The sequence below is a fragment of the Chrysochloris asiatica genome, unplaced genomic scaffold (assembly GCF_000296735.1).
Source record: "Chrysochloris asiatica unplaced genomic scaffold, ChrAsi1.0 scaffold00206, whole genome shotgun sequence".
NCBI lineage: Eukaryota > Metazoa > Chordata > Mammalia > Afrosoricida > Chrysochloridae > Chrysochloris > Chrysochloris asiatica.
This window is the reverse complement of record NW_006408724.1, coordinates 4,679,439-4,695,149: the sequence shown is the minus strand read 5'-3', so window position 1 is coordinate 4,695,149 and position 15,711 is coordinate 4,679,439. Positions and strand designations below refer to the sequence as shown.

Genomic DNA, 15,711 nt, shown 5'->3' with positions numbered 1-15,711 from the left:
ATTGCACTTATGATTCCCAGAAAGAGGCAGAGCCTCAGAGTGAAATGCTTAGTCTGTATAGGGCTTTGTAGATCGTCATCTAGAAAGCAGACAACGAGGGACGGACCACCGGTTAGGACCCGGTCATTTTTGTAAGATAGACTCGACAGTACGTAACAACAACAACTTCTCTGCATTAATTAGTGTGCATCATGTATTTTGTTATTTTTGTGTGTGCCAGTTTTGCTTTTCAGTCTGCTTTTCTTCTTTATTTGTAAAAATAATACATGCTTGTAAAAACAGAACTCTCTAAAGATAAAATTAGTAGTTTACCCTTTGTTCTGCTTATTCCAGTCCCAGTAACACCTTAATTTTCCTCCTTTGAGGAAAACAGCAGTAACAATGTGACAATGCAACCTCCTTTTTTTCCAAAAAATATTTAATTTTGCACACATGTGAGACTCCCCTTTTTTTGTATATGTTTCAAATTCAGATCATAGCAAACTTAGTGTACCCTGTCTGTCCCTCCCTGTCTCCTCCTCTTCCCCCTCTTCCCACCTTTAGAAAATACAAATGCATACAAATAAATCTATTTCAGTCATTTTAATAACTGAATCACATTTCAAAGTGTGATTAACGCACCGTACTCTGCTTATCCCCTGTTGGTGGACATTCTGGTTGTTTTCAGTGTTTCATTGCTGCAAATACTTGCTATTCTAAATAAGCAACATTTTACAGACTTTAAATCGTAGTTTTTCCATTCTGTAAAACATGCTGGAAAGAAGGGGGGAAAGTAGGAAACTTTCTTATTCAGTTGTCATTTGTAATCATAGACTCCTATAATTAGTAACCTGTTCCATAGTAAGGAGAATTATAGAGACCAAAGTATAAAGTATGCCTTTTTTTGTTGCTGTGAAATGCTGTTGAGTTAGTTCTAGTAGCTTTTATATTGTGTAGGAGTCATTTATGGTTATCCTCTGTGTGTGGAGTCAGTACAGCACAGAGGTGATCTTTCAACTGCCATCATATCCCATCTAGATCCCTTGCTAATAAGCAAATCAGTTATCTGAGTTTGGGCGAAACCAGTCAACTAATGATGGACAACCCAATCAGCCGTGGTTTGCTAGTTTTACCTTGTTAGATTATGGCCTTAGATGTTTATGAGTAAAGGAGCCTGCCTTTTAGAGCGTACCTGATGTGGCACTGTAAGAGAAGCACTGGACTGTTAACTGTAAGGTCGGCAGTTCCAATCCACCAGCTGCTACTCAGAAACCCTATTCAGGATCACTGTGAGTTGGAAGTGACTTGACGACACTTAACAGTGATAACAAATTTTAAAAAGCTCTCTGTGGTATTTTGAAAGTTTGAAGGGGAGCCTGCGACTTTGATCATGTGAGAAATTTGATCAGATCCCCTTGGTTGCTTAATATAGGAAACAGATGATGCTACTGGCCACATGCGTCAGTATTTTGTGTACTTGGGAAGAATTCTTGCCATGTGATTATAGACACAACCAATTTCCATAAGTGAAAATGACCATGTTTATTAATGGGACCACAATTGCCTATTGCATCCAATCCCATTTATCACTAGCAAGGAGAAGATTGTTCTGCATGATTTAGTGTTTACAAAATTGCAGTTGCATGGGAGGAAACTTACTGTACGCGAGGCGTTGGGAAGCAAGCATATGTGATTCTTTTGCAGGTAATAAAGTGGAAAATCCAATTTGCAATTTCAGAATAAGCCTCTGAGTGATATATGATCTTCATAGCAGCATCGGTCAGAGGGTCACTGCTAATCACGATGCTGGCTGGCTTCCCCTGTGGCCTACGCCTTCCAACTGAAGAGTGAGCAATGTGAATCTGTGTCTGGGAGCCAGCCAGCGTGTCTGTAGATGCACCACTTTCTAGCTTATTAGATCCTCTTTGTCACAGTGCTTAATCCTGCCGCCTGATCCTTGTTAGAACACCACCAGTGTGCCGTTCAGCCTTCTAATAACGGAGATGGGTGAGGGCTCCTAACTAGACGCACTGAAGCGTGCGGCTGTTAGGGCTCTTGCAGGCTGACTGACAGTGGGCTGAAATGCTTCCTGCGTGTTATTACTTAAAAGAGAACCTCCCTCCGACAGCTGACAGATGAGCTGTGCTGAGGTAATGGTAACTTGTTGCTAGGCCAGTATGAGGTGGGTGTCGTCCCTTCACACAACATCACGGTCTAGCTTTAGTCTAATGATATTAACCCCCTCCTGAAATGGCTGCGCCCAGGCTGGCATAGACTGAGGTAAGAGACCTAGAGACAAATCACTAGCAGGATGATCACAGCTGCGCAGAAGCACGTATTGTGTTATGTACACCAGTGACATCAATTTGGAGAACAAAGTTAGCACAATCTATTACTCCAAACCCTGGTTATAACTCCAGAGAGTCAGTTCTCAGTTTGGCTAGTGCTGTCTCCATCTTTGTCATCTGTAATAGTTTCTTCCTTTAAGGTTTGTAATGGATTTTTTTTTTAAGATGGTGTTCATGGGTCTTTGTTTATAGGACAGAACAGCAGCAAACAAGAAGCTATTGCTTTTGTTGTTGTTGTTTTTTCCCTCACAGTGAACCTGAATCATTCTTTCCCATTAGGTTCCACAGCACCTGTACCTTTGATTCAGTATCATTGTTTCATATTAAAACAAACAAACAGGTAGAGTGGAAGGCGGTGGGAGCTAAGGGAGATGTAGAATGTGTAGATGGATTTGAAGAGATGTAAATGAAAATGCTCCTGAATTGCTCGGGGTCCTTTCTGTTTACCCATCTGATAGATGTCAGTATAGGACTCCTTCTCCCTGAAGGAAGTGTGTCTCACTGGCATCCATGGTCTCTCACATGCTCCAGTTAGCAGATGTCATTAACAATCCTGTGTGCATCTTCTGTCTCCACTGACAGCACCTAAATGGAAATATCACTTGGGATTGACAGATCTCTAGGGGGTTAGAGGCATCACATAAAAAGGCCCAGAGTTCTTGGCTGACCTTTCTTGGCATTGTTCCCCTAGGTCTGTCTTCTCTGTGTGGTAATTAGGGACCACAGGACTTTAGTACATTGTTTTCAGAGGATTAGCATTGAAAAGACTGCAAATTTAGTAAGAGACTCTTAATAAATTAACAAGAGACTTCTTAGATTGAATATACTGCACTTTCCAGCCTGTGTGTATTCCCACTTGGGCTTACAGATAGTTGGTGGTAGAAGGCAGGCTCTCCTTTCCCATAGGAAGTTCAAGGATATTCAGTCCTCCTTTGCTTATCATGTAGATGTATTGTTGGATTATTGATGAAAGTCTTGGACCTTCGTAGATGGGTGCTTCTGAGGGAGCCTAGAAGGAAAAATGAGTCTTTCCCATGTCTGGTACAACGTCGTACCTGGACAAAATTTGAATAGTTGAGACTTGTCTTTGGCATCTTTCTACCTCCCTTCTGTGACCCTTTTCTCCTGGGTCCACTTCATTCTCACACTAAATGATGGTCTTGGAAATACAGTGCTCTGTGCTCCTTCCTCCGCCTACTCTTTCCCTTGTTCCCTATCTGATAATAAGAATAAAACAATCTGGATGAATTAAATGAGTCGGTTCCAACTCCAAGGCATATAACCACCACCACCACCCAAAGGAGCTCTGGTAGTGTAGTGGTTATGAATCGGGCTGCTAATCTCAAGGTCAGTAGTTCAAAACTCCCAGCAGTTCCACGGGAGAAAGATGAGGCTTTCTGCTTCTGTAAAGATTTATAGCCTCGGAAACCCTGTACAGGGTCGCTATGGGTCGGAACTGACTCGACAGCACTTAACTACAGTGAGTCCTGGTGTGGTGCCGTGGGTTATGCGCCAGACTGCAAAGCCATTTGAACTGCAAGGTCGGCAGTTCAGGCTCACCAGCCACTCCTCAGAAACCCTGTACAGGGTCATTATGGGTCGGAACTGACTCCATGGCACTTAACAACAACAATAATGTGTAAATGATGGGAAGGCTTGAATACTTTTCAACGCATACAATCCTATCAACTAAAAATTCAGACTGTTTCTAAGAAGGATAATCAATTTGGGGAATTCATGGAGGAAAGACATTTTAGATACTAACAGCTATTCCTTTGTTTAGGAATTATCTCACTTCCTTTTCATAGCAACTTTTAAATAATCTCTTTTGAAATACAGTAGTTTCCCAAAACGTCTCCTTTTTTTCCCCATGGATAACTCCATGTTGGTGTCAGTGAGTAGGGCTCGAGGCTTGAAAGCAGTAGATGACAATATGTGAGCACAGATTATTTATTAGGTCAGTGTTTTAAGTGATGTTTGCTTATTGCCAGAGTTTCCCCCACCCCACACTCTTAATTAATTTTGACACGATAGTTACTGTTTCCTGGTCTGTAGGCCCATCTTTGAGCGACCATGCTTCCAGCCTAAAGAACCAACTCAAACCAATGCCCACCAGTCGATTCCTACTCATAGCAACTCCATATGTGTCGCAGTATCCAATGACTACCATCTTTCAGAAGTAGATCACTTGGCCTTTCTCCCAAGGCACCCTTGGGTGAGCTTGCATTTCCAGCCTGTTGGTTAGTAATCTAATGAAGTAACCTAAACTCCACCCCCAAGGAATCCTGCCTAGAAACAGTCGGCAACATATACATGCATATAAAACATGATGCTGTAGAAATACAGACTTGTTTTTAAATGAATGACTTTTTTTCCCCAAGGAATTAATTGTATATTCAGTTTTAAGAAATGGGAAAAAGAAAATAAAGAGGGAAACGTATGGAAAAGAGGCCATAAAGTACAGCACAGTAGATCTAAGAGGATGTAAGGATTATAGAGAAATTTAAACAAGAAACTAAGTTTCATTCTTGGAGAGTTAAAAGTTCTCTCTCCAAGTAAAGACAAAAACGAAAATAAATAAATAAATGACAGACCATGATCAACAAAATCAAACCCAGGAAAGATAACCAGCTAAGCAGAATAGTGGCAACTCTTAGATTTTCATTTGCTTTCGGCAGCTTTCTGACTCATAGTTTACAGAATCACATCCATTAATTACCCAAATGACTTAATATCTGGCTAACATAATGTTTAACCATTAATATGAGGACATTGACAATATTGACAGCCTTGGAGAGAAATGTATCTGCTTATTTTGTACTTAACACCAATAAATTCTAAAGTAGCTTTGCAAAGACCGTGATGCATTTTTCCCTGTTAATATTTAGTAATATCTCTTTTCTTTGAGAGCATTTTATGAAATTGTAATCATTTTTATATTGGTCTTTCGGTCTTCATTTTTTTTTTTTTTAACTTTTAACTCTTGCACTTCTCCTAGTTTCTTCCCCTGCCTCTATTATATTTTGCTGATCTTTCTCTTAGTGTTGTATTGCCTCCCCCTTCACCCAAGTGTGGCGCTGCGGGTTAATGCACTGGACTGCAATGATCAGCTGTTCAAGCTCACCCGCTCCTTGTAAACCTTATGCAGGGTCGCTATGAGTCGGCACTAAGCAACAACCACAAACCCCTCTCTCTAGTTGATAGTTTGCCCTCTCTTCCCCACCTATTCTTGGTAATCATCAAAGAACGTGTCTTTCAGTGTGAAAACTTTATCATGACTTTTTGTAATAGTGGTTTAAAACAATATTGCCCAAAATTTGTGATTGACTTTATTTCACTCAGCAATAAGTCCTCCAGGTTCATCCCTGTTATGAAGTGTTTCAGAGATTCACCATTATTCTTTAATGATGCATAATATTCTACTGTTTCATAGTTTGTTATCCATTCTTCCATTTATGGACATTCAAGTGGTTTCCATCTTTTTGATGTTGTAAATAGTGATGTGAGGAACATGGGTGTGTTGCTGATCTGGTAGCGTAGTGGTTACGAATCGGTCTGCGAACTTCAGGGTCAGCAGTTCAAAACTACCAGCTGTTCCGCGGGAGAAAGATATTAGGCATTCTGCTCCCGTAAAGATTTACAGCCTCGAAAACCCTGTGTAGGGTCACTATGAGTCGGAATCGACTCCACGGCACATAACAACAACAACCGAGTAGTAGGATTGCTGCACCATATAGTATTTCTATTTACATCTTCTTAAGGAATGCCATACCATTTTCCCTGCGGGAGAAAGAAGAGGCTTCTGCTCCCATAAAGATTTACAACCTTGGAAAGCCTACACAGCAGGGGTGGGTAACATCTGGCTTGTGGGTTGTATCGTTGTTGTTGTTGTTAAGTGCTGTGAAGTTGGTTAAGACTCATAGCATAAGGCCCACAAAATCATTTGATCCGGCCCTACCAAGTTAACCACATTTTTAGCCATCCCACTAGGAGTGAGTGAATTAAATGTTTGACCAACTCTAGCAGGCTAATTTTTAAGTTAATACTTTCATATGGCCCATGGATGATGTTATAAATTTTGGCAGAAAAAAAGGTTCCCCACCTGGCTACCCAAGGTTGCTATGAGTTGGAACTGACTTCCTGGCACACTACTGCCATACCATTTTCGGCAATGATTACACCATTTCCTCCTCCCACCAGCAGCATTTGTTTTCTGTGTGGATTTTTTTTAACTGTGCTGCTAATGCTGGGGTGAGATCATTGTTTTGTTGGTGTTTTGATTTGCATCCCTCTGATTGAAGAAATCTACCAACTTCTTCAGTTTGAAATTAGTCAAACATGTAATCTAGATGTATTGATAACTACTGGTGATTGGAACGCAAAGGTTGGAGACAAAAAGGGAGGATCACTAGTTGGAAAATATGGCCTTGGTGATAGAAATATGATAGAATTTTGCAAGACCAATGGCTTCTTCATTGAAGACACCTTTTTTAAACAACATAAAAGATGACTCTACACATAGACATCACCAGATGGAATACACAAAAGTCACATTGACTATATCTATGGAAAGAGATGGTAGAAAACCTCTGTATCATCCCAGGTTGACACAGATAGTTAAGCTTTCAACTATTAGCCAACAGAATGGTGGTCAGACTCTGCTAGAGGCACCTCAAATGAAAGAACCAAAAGCTCAGAGCCACTGAAAACCCAATAGAGCACAGTTTCCCTCTGAAACACCTGGGGTTTCCATGAGTCAGAGTAAATTCAACAACAATTGTTTTATTAGTAGTAGTATTTGTTTATGTTCAAATACTTTTGGGGTGTGAACCAGGACCTTGAAAACTCACTTCTTGAGTAAGGTTTTTTTAGGGAGAGACCTTCAATGAGTCTGCAGCCAAATAAAACCCCATGCATATCTGTTGCTTAACTTCTCTGTTCTCTGAGGTGATCATGCTGTTGCTGTTAAAGTGCCATCAAGTCAGTTGTGACTCACAGTGACCCTGTATAGGGTTTCCAAGGAGTGGCTGGTGAGTTTGAACCACCGACCTCGTGGATCATACTGACTTTGTGGTCCAGTGCTTTATCCCACAGCGCCACACCAGGACTCCTCGGGTGATTGTTGTTAAGTGCCTTGGAGTTGGTTCCAATTCATAGCAACCCTGTGTAGAGTTTCCAAGGAGTGGCTGGTGAGTTTGAACTGCCTACCTCATGGTTCAAACTGACCTTGTGGTCCAGTGCTTTATCCTGCAGCGCCACACCAGGATCATAGGTGATCATGTTATAGAAAGTTCTTGCACATCCTATGTTTTTCATTTGTAAATACACCATACATATGCATTCTTATCAAGGGAGAAAAGATTGAAGTTGTCAAGGACTTCATTCTTCTTGGGTCAGTTGTCAACTATCAACACTCACGGAAGCAGCAGTAAAGAAATCAAATGACATATTGCTTTGGGCAAATCTGCTGCACAAGACATTTTTAAAGTGTTGAAGAGCAAGGATCTCAGCTTGAGGACTAAAGTGTGCCTGACCCAAGCCATGGTGTTTTCAGTAACCTCACATGCACGCGAAAGCTGGACAGTGAATAAGGAAGACCATAGAAAAGTGATGCTTTTGAGTTGTTGTGTTGGAGGAGAATGTTGAAAGTGCCATAGGGTGCCAAAGCACCAATAGGTCTGTTTTGGAAGAAGTGCAGCCAGAATGCTCCTTGGAGGCCAGGATGGCCAGGCTTTGTCTCTCATACTTTGGACATATTGTCAGGAGGGACCAGTCGCTGGAGAAGGCTATCATGTTTGGTAAGGTGGAGGGTCAGAGAAAAAGAGGAAGACCCCCAATGAGATGGATTGGCCAAGTGGCAGCATCAATGGACTTAAGTGTGGCAGCGGTAGTGAGGTTGGCCCAGGATCAGGCAGTGTTAAGTTCTGCTGTGCATGGGGTCACCATGAGTCAATACTGACTGGATGGCACCTAGCAATAACATTTTGTGCATACATGTGCACAGAGTAGATGGAGTGGACTGATTATCAACAGAGGTGATATCAGATAAGGTGGTACTTCCTGACTTATTTATGCTACTTTCATGAACTCATCCTTGGTTGATCTAGAGTGCATTGTAATTTAATTGCCTTATCTTGCAATATAGAAAGAAAATGATTTGGAGTCAGCATATACTATCCTTAGGTTCATATCTCTACACTGACATTTTTCTGATCTTGGGCATGTTACTTAAATTTCCCCAAGTTTCAATTTCTTCACCTGTAAAGTGATACTAGTAACTGACCTTAGGAGTTCCTGCAGAATTAAATGATGAAATGCTTTTCAGAAGGCAATTTGTCAACTGATTAAGCACTACACAAATGATAATTTCTACCATTATTATGTTAATGAAATTCCTTTAATGCTGACTCTCAAGTATGCTTATGGTTTGTGAGTAAAGCAGTAATGCTTTTACTTGGGCAGTATTCTTACCTTCCTTCATTCTTGTTACTTTGAGTCATTAAAATATGGGACTGATCAGATTAAGCAAGCAGTGATGCACACTGCCCACAAAGATTTTCAGTACTGAAAGGGCTTATTTTATTATTAGTACTCCTGTCAGTCTTAAACATTGTAGTCTCTATAGCAGATACCTAGAAAAATAAAATCTGAACACTGGCAAAGATTTCATCCAGGTTTTCACCTCCTTCACTCCTTTCCCTCTCTCCCTATTTATTCCCTTCCTTTTTTTCCTTCCTTTGTTCTTAATTTCTTAGACCAGGGTACTGTCCTAACATTGTGGACCAATGACTTGAGGTATGAAATCCAACAGGAAATACAGGGAGGAAGTGGGATATGTGAGGATAGCAGTTAATGATATAAAACTAAATGTGTGTGAGTTGTTGAATGGAAAACTCATCTGCTGTGTAAACCCAATTCACAAAAAAGCTTAAAGAACGAAAAAACAAAATCAGATGACCCAGAAGGTACTTAGAGAAGAACATCCTGACCTGTATTGAATGAAATAAAATGACCTTCATTAACTTATCTCTCTCCCCCTCCCTCCATCTTTTCAGGAAACTTGGATTTAACTGGTCAGAAGCAAGTATTCAAAGCGGAGAACAATCCCTGGGTTACTCCAATTGCTGACCAATTCCAGCTTGGCGTGTCCCATGTTTTTGAATATATCCGTTCTGAGACATACAAATAGTAAGTAGCCTAAAGTTTTCTAAAATGGTAAGCTGTATTTCATAGTATTTGTATAATTAAGTGATTAAAAAAAATCATGTTAACTTATCTCATAGTAAATGTTTTATTAAAAAGACAGTGATTTTGGAAAAAGGAAGGGAGGTATTAATTCTACAAGCTAGGAGCAGAGGTATCTGGGACCATAAATGGAGAAGAGCCAAGCGCGGGACCCTACCCAGAGAAACAAAGATGCCTAAGATAGAGACAGAGATGATGATGTGGAGTAATGAAGTGGCTGGGGACTTTGGACCCAGAGAGGGAAAGGGACTGTGGGCCGAAAACAGGGGGGAAGGGGGGGAGGGGAAAGTGCAGGGGGCAGGCTTCTAGGATATACCCTTTGGTTGGTTGATGATGCATGGAGGGGATTGGAACCATGGCAATGAGATGATATATGATGGAATGAATGTAAAACTAAAGTTCTCTCATGTAAACGAACATATAATCCACAATAAAACATTAAAAAAAAAAAAAAGACAATGATAATAATCCTAAATTTATAGTTTGTTTGTTTTTTTACTGACGTAGGATGGAATTCATACGAATTTTGTTTAGAAAAGCTTTAACTGTTAAAGTTAGTTTAATATTCATGTAACTAAGAAACTTCAGCAGTCCCAGTAATATCACAGCATACTTTTTTCTTCTTTGAACATAAAAAAATACAAATGTTATGTACAAACTAGCACTCCTTAACTAAGCAGTTTATTTATAAACTCAGTAGAGAATGCTAGGATCATATCATTTTATTCTTTGGAAGCTTTTATTGTAATCAGATGATAATGTCTCTAAGAGACAAAGAAAAGACAGAAAAAAAGGAAGAGGAATCGGTTAACTTAAAGTCTTATCATCAAAATCCCCCAGAGCTTCAGTTCAAGTTAAGGGGAATTGTGGGAAACTACCCCTGCTGTGTAGGAGTCCTGGGGTGGCGCTGTGGGTTAATGCGCCAGACTGCAAAGCCCTTTGAACTGCAAGGTTCAAGTTAAGGGGAATTGTGGGAAACTACCCCTGCTGTGTAGGAGTCCTGATGTGCTGCTGGAGGATAAGCACTAAACTGCTAACCAAAAAGGTCAGTGGTTCAAATCTATCAGCCTGTCCTTGGAAACCCTATGTAGGGTTGATGAGTTGGAACCAACTGAACAACAATAACAACATCTGATTATAGTTGCTGTTGAGTAGATGCTGACTTATAATGACCCCACGTGTGCAGAATAGAACTGCTCCATAGGGTTTGCAAGGCTGTAACCTTTCAGTAGCAGATTACCAGCAATTCTGGGTGTTTTTGAATCACCAGCCTTTTAATTATTAGATTAGTACTTAAACATTTGGACTTCTGAGTAGTGCTGTGGACCAGCACTGGACTGTAAACTATATGGTCAGCAGTTCAAACTCACCAGCTGCACCTCAGAAACCTACTACAGGGTTGCTATGAGTCGGAATCGGCTCAACAGCACTTAACAACACCAGGGATAGTTTGGGCTCCTAGGTGGCACAAATGTTTAAGTTGTTTGAACTTCTGGCCTTGTAGTTTGCAGTCCAGTGCTGATCCTACAGCATCATACCAGGAGTCCAAACTATCACTTGTTGTTGTTAAGTGCCATCAAGTCAGTTCTGGCATATAGCAACCCTGTTCCGAGGAGCGGCTGCTGAGTTTGAACCACTGACTTTGTGGTTCAAACTGACTTTGCAGTCTAGTGCATTAATCCATAGCATCACATTAGAACTCCAAACTTCCCCTAAACCCTAATTATTCTTGCCTTCTGCAGTGTTTCAGGGTGTAAGGAATTTTACCAGCCCCTGCCAACCATATGTGTATTGACAAATAATTAGAATACACTGCATATGAAAATGCTCCTAATTTTAATTTCATTTTTAATGACTGAATTGTGAATTTGTAGATTTTATATTACTGCCAAATCATTATTAGACAGATAATTGCCACTATATACTATTTAAAAGGAGCTCTGGTAACATAATGGTTACAAGTCAGGCTGCTAACCTCAAGGTCAGCAGTTTGAAACTATCAGCTTTTCTGAGAGAGAGAGATGAAGCTTTCTGCTTCCATAAAGATTTACAGGCTCAGAAACACTATACAGGGTCACTGAGTCAGAACAGACGCCACTTAACCAACCAACCAATATACTATTATAAACTGTTTATAATCATTTGAAATTGGTTAAGATTCTGATCGTTGAAGTTTGTTACTTTGATTGAGTTAGTTGATAGGCTATTTGAATACAAGACACATTTTAATCAATAACATATTGATGTATTTGTGCTTATCTCTCTGCTTATTAGCGTCTGTTTTTGAGATTTAGAATACTCTCAGTAATTTGCCTGTTATCTTATTTTTTGCATCTTTGGTTTCCTCATGGAGAACTGTATTACCTTTTATACAGTTAAAGCCACACTAAACAGTATACTTCTGAGAGCTTATGTCATTAACATATGGGGACCAGTCAGTACCTATTGGTTGCTTCTAGAAGAATACATTTGACTGAGCTGGGGTAGGGACACATTTATAAATTCCCCTTTCCATTCTCTCCTCCTGCCCTCCTTGGGAGGAAGAAGAATGTAGGCCGCTTCATTTAGTTCAGTTTTTCTGACCTCCTTTTCCATTGTCACATTAAAAAAAAACCAACCCCCTTACCACTAAGTCAATTCCTACTCATAACATCCCTATAGGACAGAGTAGAATTACTGCTTAGGGTTTCCAAGGAGCATCTTTCTCCTGTTGGTGGTATCGAACCATCAATCCTTTGTTAGCAACCCAGTGTTTAAATCATTGTGTCACCAGGTCTCCTCTTATATAGCAGCTGTCACACACACTAACCCAAAACAAATAACATTCATGAAATAAGATGCTAAATTGAACTCTTAGTCTTTTTTTTTTCAAGTCCTTTTTTATATGAATAAATATTTATTAGTGTTGTTGTTGTGGTTAAGTGCCATCGAGTCGGTTCCGACCCATAGCGACCCTTTACAGGGTTTATTAGTGTATGGTCACATAATTAGTAACCAACTTCTTTAATATTTTAAACAGCCGTTTCATAAGTAGAGGACTTTTAGTTTCCTAACTGAGAAAAATACTATCCTAATAAGCAGATATTTGGCCACTTTTAAAAGCTTGTACATGTGGTGGCCTCCAGGGAGGTCAGTTTAGTCATTAAACTCATATTTAAAATAAATAAATAAACTTCCCATTCAGTTCTTTGCTCTTAGATCTCCTATCCTAAAATCTACAGTTCCTGATCTTCACTTATTTGTTTGATTTTATTTAAGTCATATATATCCTTCCTCCGCCCCCCGCCCCCCACAAAAAAAAATTCCACTTAAAAAAAAATGTTTAAGCTACCATGAACATGTATGTTAAATTGTTTTGGCACTGATAATGCCAGTAAACCTTCCTTTTTTCTGTCTCCCTAAGCAGAGCAGTGAGCCTTAGAGAACTTAAGGAAATGTTCATTTGTGTTCACATCTTTGGTCAGCTTTCCCAGTGACCTTCATGTTCTAAGCATGTCCTTGGAGGCCTTCTGAGTCTCAACCTGCGACAGGCAGAGATGATGGATTATGTGATTCACAGGCCTTAACAGACTTCATGAAGAGACACAGACGTAGGAGTTTGGAATAGCACAGAGACTTCAGTATTTACGAAAAATTAAAATACCTTGAGATCATTTAACTTGATGAAGATGTGAACTTATGCCTTTAAGCAGGAGGTGGTGTGGATAGGTGTATCTGGTAGGATTTTGAGGTATAGTTTTCCGGGAGATTGTTCTCATGAGTACATAGTGGACATTAATTAATCATGTCCTTGTCATCATTTCTCATGTGAAGATTGCTCTTTGTTCATTTATTGTAGTTTCAGCAATGGGAACAACGTGTTGACTGCTGTCATTGCAGTGTTCATTATAAGTTATTTCCTCTGTTAAGGTAAAAGAATTGGCTCGGTGCATGGTTGAGCATCAGCCCGTACAAGCACTTTAGCGCTTTTAGCCTGTTGTTGAGTTGTGTCATCTCCCTTTAACTCTTTATTTGATGGTTGTTACCTCCTTGCTTGACCTCTTTTATTCCTGTGAGACAGAATTATGATAGAATAGAGGAGCTCTGGTAGCGTAGTGGTTACGAATTGGGCTGCGAACCTTAAGGTCAGCGGTTCGAAACTACTAGCTGCTCCGTGGGAGAAAGATGAGGCTTTCTACTCCCGTAAAGATTTACACCCTCGGAAACCCTGTACAGGGTCGTTATGGGTCAGAACCGACTCGACGGCACTTAACAGCAACAACAACAGTCACCACTTGTTAGGTTTCCAGAAGGGAGATTTTCCTCAGGAGGGGCAGTCAGATTGGAGTTCCCATCCTTGACAGGATTCTTTGTGAAAGGGAGTAACTCGAACTTTTCACATTTCCATCAAAGAAGATGGATAGAAACCGCAAGCCATTTGAAAAGCTGACAAGTTAACTCTTAACAAAAGAAGAGGTTTGACAAATGTTAGGCTGGAAATGTGTTGGTTGAAAGAGGCATTTGGAAAACAGGCATCCTTGTAAAGGCTGCAATTTGCAGAGCAAGGCAATCCAAAAGCCTCATTTCCAGGGTGGAATATATCTCACAGGCTGCTTCCCCCCACAGTGCTTCCTGCCTTGTAGCTTTCTGTCCTCTGGGGAAATGTTCCACAGGCACGCGTTTTGTTTTGTTTTGTTTTGTTTTAAGGTTACATGAAAAGTGGTCATACTATTATTCATGTGAGTGAATGGGAATATTTTAACAAAGTACGTGGTGGGCAATGATGAGAAAAGTGCTGGAAATCTGTCTTCACTAGAAATCTTGTGAAATAAATGACCTTGTTCGATTAGTGAGGAAGACTGCTTTTATCTATCTGCCTGTTGTTGTTTTTCAAATTGTAGAATTAAAGCTAAGTAATGTTTTCTTTGTTTCTGCAGTGTGTGCAGGCTTATTATGGACTATAATAGACTTAAATGAGCTTTATTAAACAGCTGCTATCTCCTCTACTAGCTGCTGATTCAGTGGCCTAGAAGTTCCTTAAATAATTTGACAGATGTATGTAGTCTACCAAAAGGCTAGAATATTTCAAATCTAATAGGTGATCCCATTTATTTTAAGACAGTCTTTTGCAGAAGGAAATTAGGTCTAACAAAAACTCTGTAAACCTTATTATTTTCTGGTGAAGTATAAATGGATACACAGAACTTGCTGATGGTTTTATAAATATCTTCAGAAGGATAGAGAAGAGGGTTAAATTTTCAGGACCTTTTTAGCAGTTAATGTATTTTGCATAGCGCTGAAGTGCCAATCAGTATACAGAACAATGGACATTTTCTTTTTCATTACTATACATCTGAATAAAGCTCAAATTAAGACAGAAAAACAATTCTCCTTTTTCCCCTAAGATTGTTTTTATTTTTAAAAGTATTCTATGCATTCTGTTCCTTGTTGTTTCTCTTTTGTGTGCTATTGAGTTGGTTCTGACCCATAGCGACCCTATATAAGGTTTCTGAGGGCAGCTGGTGGTTTGAACCACCGACCCTGGCATCAGCAGTCCTGTACTTATCCCCTTGTACTAATCAAGGTTCAATTAAATAGATGTACAAAAATGTTTGATAAAAGTCAACACATTCATGATAAAAGCTCTCAGCATGTGAAGAATAGGGAGACCTTTTATTGAAGAATGTCTACAGGGAAAATCTACAGCTATTATATTTAATGGTGAGAGACTAGGTAATTTCCCTTTAAGATAAGGAATGAGACAAGTATGTCTCCTTTCACCACGCTTATTCAACATGTATGTACTGGAGGTCCTAGACAAGAGAAGGAAATAACATTTTATAGATTGTGAAGAAAAAAATTAAAATGCCTTTGTAAATAATTAGATTATCTGGGGAACACAGATAAGCACTGAACTGCTAACTACAAAGTCAGTTGTTCAATCCCACTGACCACTCTGAGGGGTTCAGATGCAGCTTTCTGCTCCCAGCCTCAGAAACCCTGACATGAGTTTGAACCAACTTGGCAGCATGTAACAACAATATGATTATCAACATAAAAAATCCCAAAGAATCAACAAAAAAATGTATAGAACTAGTAAGAGATTATAGTAAGGCTTCAAGATCTAAGATTAGTATATAAAAGTTAACTACTTTTCTAT

General features: G+C 39.7%; 1 protein-coding gene across 1 annotated transcript in view; it reads left to right on the top strand.

Annotated features, from left to right (window-relative positions):
* Positions 1 to 15,711, top strand: part of RSU1 (Ras suppressor protein 1) — a 308,725-nt gene that overhangs the window by 131,268 nt on the left and 161,746 nt on the right. The window contains exon 7 of the mRNA XM_006872610.1: positions 9,383 to 9,515. Within this exon, the coding sequence (XP_006872672.1) occupies positions 9,383 to 9,515 (133 nt within the window). The remainder of the gene's footprint in view (positions 1 to 9,382; positions 9,516 to 15,711) is intronic.